This window comes from Corvus kubaryi, unplaced genomic scaffold (genome assembly GCF_017639235.1).
Source record: "Corvus kubaryi isolate FWS band 111438036 unplaced genomic scaffold, C.kubaryi_AGA036_p1.0 37284, whole genome shotgun sequence".
Classification (NCBI taxonomy): Eukaryota; Metazoa; Chordata; class Aves; order Passeriformes; family Corvidae; genus Corvus; species Corvus kubaryi.
The window spans coordinates 3,799,640-3,812,512 of NW_024581088.1; the positions used below are offsets into that span (position 1 = coordinate 3,799,640).

Genomic DNA, 12,873 nt, shown 5'->3' on the forward strand with positions numbered 1-12,873 from the left:
TGTGCTGAAAGGCACATATTGCAGGTTTTGTGAGGGGGGCTGGAGTGGAAGGAGGTGACAGTTGTTAGAGGTAGGGCAGCCCTTGGAGACAAAAAGGCATTTCGTATAAGGGGACTTACAAGGAAAGGTACTACTTCCTCCTACAGGTGCTTTACATAAACAGGTATGTTTGATATCCACATTGACGTATTTGGACGTGAATTATTTTGTGAAATAATTCTAAATAATTGCTTCTAAGTGGCTAGGCTGCTCCGGCAGCCAGGCAGCTGCGTGCAGTACTTCGGTCCCCAGACACCAGAGCTGCTTTGAGTTCCTGTTGGAGCACTTGTCCAAAAGGTCTTCAGAGCAGGTTTCTATCCCACCAGCTGACTGCCACTTAAAAGTTGGGACTGTGCAGAATTTCAGTGGCATGGTGTCATTCTTTCCATTAAAGAAAACACTGGAAGAAAGCTGTTCTTCCTCAATCTAGCAATGGACTTATTCCCCCACAGGCTGCGCTTCCTTTTTGATTTCCACGAGTGTATCTAGAACTGAAGCAATTCAAGGTACTTGCTGTTTTCAGCAAGTTCAACAGTGGTCTCTTCTTTTGTCTTCCTAAATAACACACAGTTCACCACAGACTCACCTGTAACTTCACAAAATAGTTAAAAGTTTTACTTCTCTGCTCTCCAGAATTGCTGCTTGTTTTTCTTTAGGGGGTAGGCCTGGAACTGTTTGTCTTGCCTCAGTGCTATGGAAGAAATGAGAATTCCACAGCACTACTCATTCCCCTCTTTGTAAATTCAAATATATATTTGGCTTACCCAAGATGGTTTGTGATCCCACCTGACCCAGATATTCCCCAGGGAGGAGCGTTACCATGGGATACTGCTAAGATCTACAAGCTGCAGGTATGCTAATGCCCAGTGACTGAATGAAAGAGGCAGCTCAGGGTCTGATGCCAAGTGTCCAGGTTGTAGGAATCCTCTGGCAGGCAAGGAAATGGCCTATTTCACTTTCTGTGCTTACAGTTGGCTTTTTGTTTGTTCCTGCCCCACACTGAAAGGGGCGCTGGTGGAAAGCTGTTACTGATACAATCAGATGGGAACACCACTGAGGAGCTGCAGTATTGACAAGTAGTATGAGGATTCTTGGTGAACAAGGCAGTAAACTAGCATTCCTCAGTTTTCCTTGTAGCAAGGCCTTATATCTGGTTTGATTTGTGCAGGCTGTTGGCATCCTGGATGCTCAGTTAACACTGTAGCTTCTCCAGGCGTTTGTTACCCTGGCTGAGGGTTTGAGCTGATTTTTGCCCCAACATGGTTTGCCCTGCATTCCAGATATCACTGCATCACTGGGGGAAAAGGAAAAGCATCAAATATGAATGATGTCTAACTAGTGTGGCCATCTTAATTCATTTTTTCTATTTCTCCATGCTGCACCAGAGAAGATCTCTAAAACTCAGAAAGGCTGTCAGCTGTCACTCTAAAATTCCTTCTGCTGCAGTGCCTGGAAACACTGAAACTGGATGATCAATAAGCAGAGCACATAAATTCTGAAGTGATTAGAAGTGTATTTTGGGCTTTGGTAGGCTGATGGGGGGTGGACTCCACTGCGCCTGTACCATCTGGTGCACTGCTCTTGGTGCAGTGCCATCACTGCACACAGAGCAGCAACACAAGGCCCTTCAGAAGCAGCACGAGGGATTCTAAACTAAATCAGAGGCTGGTTGGGGTTTAGAGAGACTGTCATACAACAGCTTCCTGCCCAGGCAATTCCTCAGAGACTACAATTCCCTTGATACAAAACATAGCAGTAGTTTGAAATCTGATCTCTGATGTTAGTAAGAAATTAAACTAAATCTGATCAAGGAGCAGTAACTGTTTCCTCGCAGTTCCTCAAGAGGATCAATAGCACCATGAGCAGTGGGGTAATTGCTACGCAGCAAAGCCATACACCGCTGTCATCGAGCTGTGCAAAATGAGACAGGTTGTTTCATGGTATGTCTAGAAAACTACAGTCTGTGGCTCTCCCGGGCCTAGCTCTGTATTTGCTGTTTAATCCAACACCAAAATAAATATGCAGAGCAACTTTTCAAAGGTCACTTCATGGCAGAGTCCAGAAAAAATTATGTCTGTAAAACAATACTGTGCATGAAGTCTTCAAACGTTTAATTGAAAGTTGCTCCTTAAAGCAAGCAAAACATTTGCTGTTGGACCAGCATCGAGTATTTGGCATTTCTGTTGCACCTAAGCAGGAGCGATGATGAGCAACGACAGCAGCCGAGGCGGCAGCTGTGTTGTATACATGGCTGCGAAAACGATCCTGTTTACTGGTACTTGGCCATTGCCTGTCGACTCGCAACCACTTGTCACCCACCGGGCACCAATCCAGTGTCCAGGGGGCACCGATCCAGTGTCCAGGATTGTTGGCTCTGAAACAAAAGCAGGAATTGAAGTGACGATGCTACAGTGAGCACAGCGCGCGGAGGAGCGCCCGTGCCCCGAACACCGTCGCTGTGGCTCTGCAGCCGTGCGGGCACTGGCCGGGCAGAAGGTGCTTTCCGGGCTCAGGGCGGCGCGGGACGGCGCTCGATGCACAGGTGCGTTTCCCCCGGTGCTGGGCGGTTTTTTTCCAGCGTTCCCCAGCCGTGCCAGTCGGCGCCTTGCTGTTCACCGCCAGCCCAGCGCTCCGGACGGGATCACCGGGATCACCGGGCGAGTCCTCCACGTGGGAAGCGCATCCCGGAGGCGGCTACACCCGGCTGCCCACTGCCGGGGGGGCGGGGCTGTGCCGTGCCGCCAGCCGGCTGTCGGTGGCAGCGGAGAGGCGGGGAGGAGCCGGGGATAAAGCGGGAGAAGGCGGGATAACGCGGGAGAAGGCGGGATAACGCGGAGTGAGACGGGCCGCCCCAGCGCCGCGGCCGGTGTGGGCGCTGTCGCGCGGCTCTCGCGAGAGCCGCCGCCGGCCCCAGCGCCAGAGCGCGGCGGTCTCGCGAGAGCTGCGGTGCCGGAGCCAACATGGCGGAAGGTGAGGGGGGGAGCCCGGGTGAGGGGCCGGGCGGGGCCGGGGGACTCCGCCGCTCCCGGGGCATTGCAGTGTGCGGCTCCCGCCGCTCCTCCGTGCGGGACGGGCTCGGCCCTGCTCGCGGTGGGTGGGGCAGGTCGCCCCCGAGGTGAGCGGGAGATGGCGGGGGCCGCGGGCGGACACCCCCGGGTGGGGCCGGCCTGGCGCGGGCGGCTTTGCCCCTCAGGAGGGGGCTTGGGGTTGCTGTGGGCGGTGGGAGCCGGCCAGGACGTCCCGCCGACCTCTCCCCGCAGGCCGTGGGTCAGGCGGGGCCGCAGGGGGCTCCCGCCCGTCCCGTGGGGCTCATCCCGGCGCCGTCCGGGGGCTCATCCCGGCCTGCCCTGCCCGAGTCGCCGCGGGGAGCCTGTGCTGCAGCCTCCCGGTCACTTGTGCTGAGTCCTTTTGTCAGGCTCAGGTGAGATCTGCAGAGTTCCTGGAGTGCTGCTGTGTTGCTTGAAGACTGTACGTGACACCGTTTAACCTAATGCGATTTGAAGGGACGCTTGGATTTTTACAGTTCTACTCATTTCTGCAGGACAAGCTTCCTCTTTTTTGTTCTCGGAGAAAACGGAGTCGGCAAACGGAGCTAAATGCTCAAAGTTACAAAGGAAATAAAGTTAGAGTTGCGAAAGCACAGCCTTCAACTCTTGAAGTCCAGCTCTTGGACAGTGATGAAATTTTAGGAACACTTGTAGAATATTGACTTAAGATGGAACAGATGCTGATGGACTGGCATGCATCACCTCAGAGGATGCTGCAGTCAAGCTGGATTGATCAATCCCTAGAGCAATGCCTGACTTCGTGTGTGCTGAAATACCACTGCTTCATATTTAGCTGACCAGCCTTTTATGCTTGCTTTTAAGCCTTGGTGACCCGGTTCTGGAGGGCTTTAGATGTCCAGGTTGGCTTCAGGCAGTGAAACTTTCCCCAGTCAGACCCTCAAGGATGTGAGGCTCTGACTCAGGGTCCTCCTCTGCAGAATTAACCAGCAGTTAATACAAGCCCTGTTTCATACAATCTATACTTCTCAGAGATTCTTCCCCAGCTTAAGTAATTCTCTGATCTTTTGGCTGAAGAAAGCACATGACCAGTGAATGATCCTGTGTGAACAGGAATAGCAAGCTGGAGTTGTTGTCACCCTCCTCGGTTCCTTGGGATGTCTTGGAAGAGGGGCTCATTTTGTCCCTGCAAACAAGGTACCAACCTGCAGCCTCACTTCTCTAGTTAAGAGCTACGGTTGAGTCAGCTGAAAAGTGAAGGCCTATTAAGGAGGGGAGCTTATCAAATTGTGGTTATTTGCTCAGAAGCCAAGTGCTTTTTCTCATAAGGAAGTGTTGCCTCTTCTACAAAAATCCTGAATCAGATTTATTGCAATTGCTACCTGCAAATTGACTGAACAGCTTAGTAAGACAAGAGCCAAGTTGGCATTTCTAATTTCTGGGTTCTGTACTGCTAATTCCAGAGGTTTACAAGCAGGCATGGGTAAGAATTGTTGGATCAATGCTTGAGTGTAAAGAAGCAGTAGCTGTAGAATTTTGGGGTGGTGGCAGGGTAAAGATCAAAAGTGAGGAGGAGCAAGAAAGCAGTGACTTGTACAGCCTTGGGGTGATAAGGGTCAGAGTGTGGAGCGGATAAGGAAGTAATTTGGTTTTCTGAAATACTTCACCCAGGTCCACTTCATAAGTAAAAAAAGTCTGTCTGTATGGTTTCTGGGACTGCTTTGGATGGGTGGGATGGGCTGTGTGATGGGTTTCACTAGACCCTCTGGTGTTTGATATGTGTTATCTGTCTCTCATTGCCTGTTGCCTCCCTACTTGCATTCAGCTATCTGTTTGCTCTCAAGTACTTCTGTGCCTTCTCCTGTAAGAAAATAGCAGTAGCCTTTCCTGAAATCCTCTTCAATGTCTTTGATATGGAGTATAAACTTCTGCCAGTTTGTGAGATGCTGATCGACCTGCCAGAAAGCTGTTAACAAACACTGCTCTTATTTACCTGGACTGTGGCTTAGAAGGAGAGGCATTTTGTATTTTCCTCTCTGCTGAACCTGGCTGAGGCATTTGGATTGATGTTTAGCCAGAGGCTTACTGGTATCTTACTAAGCCTGTACTTTCAGTGTCTTGAGGCAAGGATGGTCATTAAGTGTGTGCATTAAGAGTGTGTGTGTGTGTGCCTGCAGTAATTGTGCATTTTATTTGCTCACTCTTTAAGTGAGCACTTCACAGGGAAAACTGAGACTTTGCCCTTGTGCTGTAGATGTTTATTAACTGGACATTGAGAACTCTCTTGAATGTGCATTTGAAATGTGCTGTAAGATCAAATACCGTCGTCAAGTGTAGCTGCTACCCAACATCTGTGCAGGTTGTCACGTAGAATAAGAGAAACTTTCCTTTACAATTCTTGTAACTGGCACAGTAAGCAAATACCCATCAGTCCTTCTCGCTGAATTTGCAGGAAGCATATGGTGTCAATCTGAAAACAAGAGTTCTCAAAGCTTCGGTTCTTTGAGGTACTTTCACTGCTGGTAGGGATTGTCTGGGATTGCCCTGAAAGCAACAGTAACAAGCTGGATTGTGGATCACGCACAAAGCTTCAGCTACTGCTGTTTGGGAGTTCAAGGCAGTTCTGCATTGTATCCTAGTGATTTCAGGCTAATTTGGAGCCAATGAGCTGACTTTGGTAAAATGACCGTATTTACCATGTTACCTCTGGTACGGATTCTTTATTCCCACCTTCACACTCCCATGGTTTGACTGGAAGATGCAGTATTTCTGTAAGGTGGTGCATGCAATGAGCTTCGTTAGGCAGCTGCTTATTCCTAGCATTTGAATTTGTATGGCCTCTAAAAATCTCACTGGATGAACAGTGGTGCTGTTCATACACTAATTTTTGGTGCAGTTCTCAGTGTCTTTCACTCTGGGCTCCTGTCAGACTCCTGCTCTCCCTGCTGTAACAGTAGGATTTGCTTTGTGCCCTCCCAACACTCTCCTCATGGAGAAATGAGGAAGGAGTAGTTGTTCAAGGGACATGTCCTTCTAGTTCTGGGAACACCAAAACTGCATTCATCTTCAGATAGAGAGACTGACCACAGCAGGATTTCAAACCCTCCTTGAGGCTTGCTGTGGTGCTGATGGCACAATTCTGAAATCAGAGTACATTTCAGTAGAAAAAGACAGGTATCCCAAAGGAGAGGGTATCTATGAAATTTCAAAGGATGAAGCTAACGAAAAGGCTGTTGAAGGAAGTACCTGCCAAACGTGCTTAAGTAGTATTAACTGAAAAATAAAATGGGATATGTTGCCTTTTATTTATCCATTACAATAGTTGTTAAGTTAAAAGACTTATGAGGAAGCATTTGCTGCCAGGTCTGTAGAGGACAGGCTAAACAAGGTGTTCTGTCTGCAGCAGAGCCAGAGACTGATGCTCTGCCCTGGGGACCTGTGTCAGAGCAAAGCCAAGGTCAGCTGTGCTGTTGAACTTTCTACAGAAGCAAGAAGAAAACACTGATCAACAGAGCTCAGTTTCTCATTGTTTGGACTAGTGACATTTAGTAAATATTTGAGAAAAGTCGTCGAAGTATGAATTCTTAACTGGTAGGGAGTAATCTTGTAGGAACTTTCCCACCTAAAATCACTGGTTAGCTTACAAATTTATCCTCCCTGCCCCCTCTTATTTTAGGACTGGTTTGGGATTTGGCCTTACTTGAAAAATCAACGTAGTGGTGGGGGGAAAATAATAAAGAACTGTGATTAATAGCAAACATATAGTTTTTGCAACTAATCCACAAATAAGGACCCATAAGTTGGATTGGTTTTAAACAGCTGTACAGATGTTTCCTTCCAGCAGTGAAGTGTAGAGGTTTTTCTTAGAGGTGGCCTGGGTTGAGTTCAGTGAACAACTTACCCCAGCATGTTATGGAGTAACCAGTTAAGTGTGGTGGAAAAGTGAGTTCTGCAATGGATGGAAGTACCTGTTCAAGGCTCAGATTCCCAGGTGCTGTTGCTTTGCTGCTTCTGAACTGAAATAGCCACCATGGACTTGACTCCATATGTGATGCCTTGTCAGTGGAGGGCCTCCAATGGAGGAGTGTGTGTGTCAGCAGGAAGTAGTTTTATATATTTTTGACTGGCCTTTAGCACGTAGATTCTGGGGACAATCTGTTTTCCACTGTGGCCATTTTTTGGGGAGTTTCTTAGCTGACAGGTTGAGGAGTTCTAAACAGTCAGTTAAATACTCTGAGGTAGATATGGTACATCAGCAACCTGCTCACTTGTGGTTTAAGTATCAGCTGTCAAGTCAAATAGCATCTTACCTAATGCTGAAAATATGGGTAAGAACCAGAGACTTAGTCCTCTACCCCAACTACAATTTCCACAGAAATGGACTCCCATGGCTTTAGGAGCTTTACGGCATTCCTGTAAATTTACAAAATTCAGAACTTTCTTTGTAAGTGACTTCTGTGACTGTGTTATGATTTTTCAATGTGTTTATGAAAATGATATAAAATTGAAGGTTTAATACAGGGGGTGAGATGCTCTAGTATGTGGAAGAGGAGAGGCTGTCCTTGGAGTGTTGTGTAATTAAACTACATGTGTAATCTGAGGGTTTAAGTTATCCTCAGATGCCAGAAAAAGGTGTGCATGTCTCAACCTTGTAGTAACACTGTGTGCCTTGCAGAGGAGGTGGCCAAGCTGGAAAAGCATCTGATGCTCCTCCGCCAGGAGTATGTGAAGCTGCAGAAGAAACTTGTTGATACAGAAAGGAGGTGCAACCTTCTGGCTGTGGAGTCCAACCAGGGCAATGCCAGCGACACCTTCATCAGTCGACTTCTCACCATTGTAGCTGAACTCTATCAGCAGGAGCAGTACAGGTAAGGAATCCCCCTCTGGGGAAAGGGGAATTCCAGGAACCTTTGATTTTATTGACTGCACTAGGTCCTGGTCTTAGACGAGGAAAATTCTTCGCTGCCTGGTGTGAATAGCGTCCTGAGTTGCAGCTGTAGATGGAAGAGCATGCTAAAATCAAGTGACATTCTGTATCCAGTTCTTGAATCGAGAGCTTTAAGCAGAAGTTTGTTTCTCAGACAAGTTCAGAGAAAACTGACAATGCTCACTGTCAGCAGCAAAGCTCCCTTTGAACAGAAGGAGTTTTGACCTGGACCATACTTAGTTGATGGATTAATTACACAGTGTGTCTGAAAAACTGTTCCTTTCTTGAAAGGCTTTGTCCTTAAAACATTTTCAGTTCTGTATTCCAGTGGTGTGTGTAGAAGCCTGATTAATTTGGCTTGTCTGGTTGTATTGGTGATGTATGTGACTTAGTGATGCACTGTATTTTTGAATCTCAACACAAAGTTATGGTTAATGTTTTCTGTAGGCATACTAAGGATCCTTTCCGTATTCTAGATCTCTGAGCTGATTCAGTTCTGAGACTATTGTGATATTTATCAATTTCTTTGCTGTTACTGAAAGCAGTGCCAATATAGTAAAGAAGTTTAGTCATGTAAGGGAAAATCTATTTTAGTTAAAATTTCCTTGCACCAGCATCTCTTCATGAGCCTCCCTGAGAAAAGGCTCTGTGCCTGCAAGAATTTACTGTAGCCTGCTGGGTAAAAGATTTGATAGATAGTGTATGTCAGAAGAGTTGCAGCACTTTATTTCTGTTCAGCTTCTTAGCTTTAAATGCATAGAATAGTTGTCTAAAAGGGCCTACACATCACAGAATGAGAAAGGTAGCAGGTCCCAGTGCAGGTTTCATTAAGTAATATCTCGGTGTTGTGCTGTAGTTTATAGCAGTACTTTGATTTGGAAAATGGTCTGGAAAGCACACCTACACAGTCAGAACATTTGCAAGCCATGGGACTTCAAAAAGAGCAGGTCAGGTATTTTCTAACTGCAGTGGATAACCTGGTATAAACGGTCAGGATGAAATGGGTGTTGTTGACAGCTGGTCTCCGGGGAGCTGGGGATTCTGCCTTGCACTCAGACTACTGTCAAACAGTGTTGTTCTCTTGCTGGTCTTGCCTGAAAGCGTTGGTGCTTAGCTGACAGTATTAGTATGGACACTGTGACATAAATATTTAACTTCAAGATTGGTGGCTTTTCCTAACTTCCACAATAATTCTCTTGCTGTTTATTCTGAAATGGTAAAAAAACCCAAACCCAACCAAGTACTTGAAGTATTAATGACTCACTGCATTTCTCCCTAGAAAAATATGGATTGCCATTTGACAACATGTTTTACTTAACCAATTGTGTTTTAACGTCCCAAACAACTTGAACCAAAATCGTGGATATCATGACATAGATACTGTGGAGATGCTGAATCTATACATACCTAAGTGCAGGGGAAGTCTGCATAATACGTGTTTGTGCTTTTTTCTCCTATCAGTGATCTGAAGATAAAGGTTGGGGACAGGCACATCAGAGCTCACAAATTTGTCTTGGCTGCACGCAGTGATACATGGAGTCTTGCCAGCCTTGCCTCAACAGAGGAGCTGGATCTGTCAGGTCAGTCACTGCTGAGTAATGTGATGCCTCATTGTCTTTAGGGTGACTTGTGAAAGGGCCTGTTGGGAGAAGGTTGCTTAAGTGCCTTTCAGTCTAGTGCTGTCCACTCAAAGTGGTGCTTAATCTGTTGATTATGGAGCTCTCGTTCTGAAAAGTGGTAGTGAGCTTGTGAACTGTGTGCTAGGGGTAGTTAAGTCAATAACCTGCCTTCTTTCTCTTTAACAAACAGGGGTTGAGATTGGTGGCCTGTTTGTCTTTTCTAGAGTCAACTAAACGTAATGAAAAACAAATCTATATGGAGGAGCTTGACTTCTTCCTTTGTGAGGAAGGACAGGGCTTTTTGAGGTAGTGTGCATAATTTCTCTGAAGCGTGTCATGGAAATACCTTGCTGCTTGTTAACACAGTGTGTGTGGGAAGTGAATGCAAGTACTGATGTGTTATTGGAATTGTTTGCTTTGGCACTTTGATACCTTTGTAAAACAGGTGAGGAAGAGAAGTTTTCCAAAAGACCGTCTTCTACATGAGCATTTTGGTTTGCTGTAGCTATTTCTTGCATGTACTTACACTGAGCAGTGTTTCTGCAGATTGAACTCTCAACAGGCTTTTCTGTACTTAACAGTGTAGGACAGCCTTATACAATTAATTTGTGAGCAATAAAACCAGGTATGAAGTTAAGCAGGCTTGCTGACTGGCATGTTGAATATTAAGCACTGGCTTCACTTTCTGCACTTAATCTTATCATGAATTCTAAGTACAAACAAACTGGAAAGTAGCAAGTCACAGCAAGCTGGTTTTATGAGCAGCGTGGGCTTCCGTGCAACATGATTTGTGGATCTTTCTGCAGGCACAAGAAAACAGATGCCAAGGAGTTTTGAAACTGCTATGCTAACAAAAGCTATTACTAAAAAGCTCTTATGTTACTTGGAGTGTCATTCCAAGTGGCAGTCCGAAGTGTTTCTAGCTCCATGTCTAAGCTAGTCTGAGAATGTCAAATGTAACTGCCGTCTTACATGTTTAACAATGCAAACACTACTTGAATGTGTGCTAGTAAATGATACTTTCCACTGTAAAATTGAATTACTGATTTTTTAATAAATTTGATAAATGGCACAAGGATTACCTCATGAAGTAGCTGGAGCAAGCAACAAGCTGTTCCCTGGAAATGGTTTTCTTAAGAGGTTCTCTTAAGAACTTGCAAGCTAAGATTGCTTGAATCTTATCTTCAGAATGCAGGCAGCATTTGAGATTGAGTGTTTTTAGAGTTCGTGTAATCTGTAGAATTTTCTAATCTTTAAAAGAGTAGAAAGAGATGAACACATGTTCTCTTACTGAGAGGGAGAAAATGCACTCTTACCTCTGCCAAGGCAGAGCTGATAGTACATCTCAAGTAGGTTTTCTGATTGCTTCAAGTTTGGCAAAAAATACTTGTCTTACTAAAACCTTGTGATTCCTAGGAGGCAGTCTGCATGCCAAGTACTGCTGCTACTCTGCAGATAATCTGGGCCAACCCTCCATCTAAAGGAGATGTTTTAGGATGGGTATTCTGGTGTCTAAGGTTTTTAAATTAAATTTTTTTTAGAAAAACAAAACAGCTCAAAGGACTAAGGTTAATTTTTTAAATGAATGGTATTTCTGTTGTTGATCTGATCTCCTGAAGTTATTCTTACCTACATCCTTGTAAGATGGATTGTCATTTTAATTGTGAGTAGGTGACAAAGGTCCTTGGCCACTGGGCTTGAGTAGTGTCCCATGGTGTGATTTTCCGTTTTATTCCCACTGCATAAAAACATCAGTTTGTGATCAGTCTTGTAAACACCTGAAATATAACCAGCTCCTTGAACTGGCTCTTCTACACTTTTCCTAAAAGTGGCTGCCAGCAGTTTGAAGTGCTTTGTAGTCACTACCAAAGTGTAACAAGGTGTAAATACCTTTGTTGGAATGCAGCGGTTCATAACATATGGCTGTTAAATCAAAAAGGGAGATTGTTCTTGTCAGATGTGGGTGTGCATTTGGCCATATGTGAGGGACCAAGGAGCATAAGGGGCATCACTGGTCCCTAAATATGCAACGTGGGTGTAGCAGATAGCTCCCTGCATTCTGCAGTGTCCCAGAGTAAGAAGGTTTTCCTGCTTGGTGCCAGCATTGTTATTCAACTTCTGACCAGTTTCAACATTTTGAACTAAGTACAGTTTCAAAACAAGACCATCTTTTTATGGTAGCTGTGACTTTCAGAAGTCAAAGGAAGAGCAACTACTAGGATAGGTGATTGCTTTTAGGTACTTTATTAATCCTGTTGCTCCCTGTACCAGATGCTGACCCAGAGGTAACCATGGCAATGCTGCGGTGGATCTACACAGATGAACTTGAGCTAAGAGAAGATGATATCTTCTTGACGGAGCTTATGAAATTAGCTAATAAATTTCAGCTCCAGCTGCTTAGGGAAAGGTGGGTCTTAGTAAATATACCTGAACTCTTAAACCTTGTTTGAACAGAAATAAGATGATAGCTGCTGGCAATTGGATAAAATTATACTTTTTTCAAAGTCTTGAGCTTTTAATAATACAACATGACATTCAGTTTATCAGGGGAAATGAAGCATTGTGCTACAGTTAAACTGTAGCAGATTTCTCATAAGTTTTATGTTTACTTTGCAGTTCTTCTCCCAGTCAAACTAATAACCCTAATCTGGTGTTGAGAGGAGATAGTAGAATAGCGTCAGGTTCAGGAGAGTTGCAAGAAAGGAATTGTTAGAGAATGCTAGGAAGTCAATGGCAATTAGCTTGGTATTAAAGTGGCACAGGTGAAAGTTTTGTAACTTCTGTGCATCTTGTGCAACCTTTCTTCAGAAATAGGGTTAATGTACAATGCTTTCACGTTCTGAGACTGTGATTACACCATGGTATTAGGGGCTAGGTTGTTATATTGAATTACAGAGTGTTCTAAACCATTTGGAGTTAGTGAGAAGCCTGAATGTACAAATTGAAACCTCGTCAAGTTTGTACAACTTCAAAGCCTTGAATTTAGTCAAAGTACCCTTTAATTGAATAATCCTTTGCCCAAGGGGTATCTGTAGCAGTACATTCATAATCTATGATTTGTATGCCTTCAACATGAAGCAATTAAATTGCTGTCAAGTGTTCTGACCAGAGAAGCTGAAATCTGTAAGGCCAGTGCTAAAACTGCTTCAAGCCTTGTACCAGCCCAAAAGCTGCCCTCATGTTGTAGTGTGAACTTAGCAGTTGGCTGGTCGATGTGTAGGATGCCATTCATAATTATGAGATGTTTTTGTAGTTACAGAATCACTGAATAATGGAATTGTTT

General features: G+C 45.0%; 1 protein-coding gene across 2 annotated transcripts in view; it reads left to right on the forward strand.

The window, feature by feature from the left end:
• Positions 1-2,903: 2,903 nt before the first annotated feature.
• The window catches only part of ANKFY1 (ankyrin repeat and FYVE domain containing 1), a 31,768-nt gene continuing 21,798 nt past the window's right edge, over positions 2,904-12,873 (forward strand). The window contains exons 1-4 of one of the 2 annotated variants that reach the window (XM_042025944.1): positions 2,904-3,009; positions 7,720-7,912; positions 9,433-9,551; positions 11,862-11,997. In XM_042025944.1, coding sequence (XP_041881878.1) covers positions 3,000-3,009; positions 7,720-7,912; positions 9,433-9,551; positions 11,862-11,997 — 458 coding nt within the window. In that variant the 5' untranslated portion in view covers positions 2,904-2,999. Of the gene's footprint in view, positions 3,010-3,538; positions 4,242-7,719; positions 7,913-9,432; positions 9,552-11,861; positions 11,998-12,873 lie in introns of those variants that run through there. The other variant, XM_042025943.1, reaches the window with a different exon arrangement.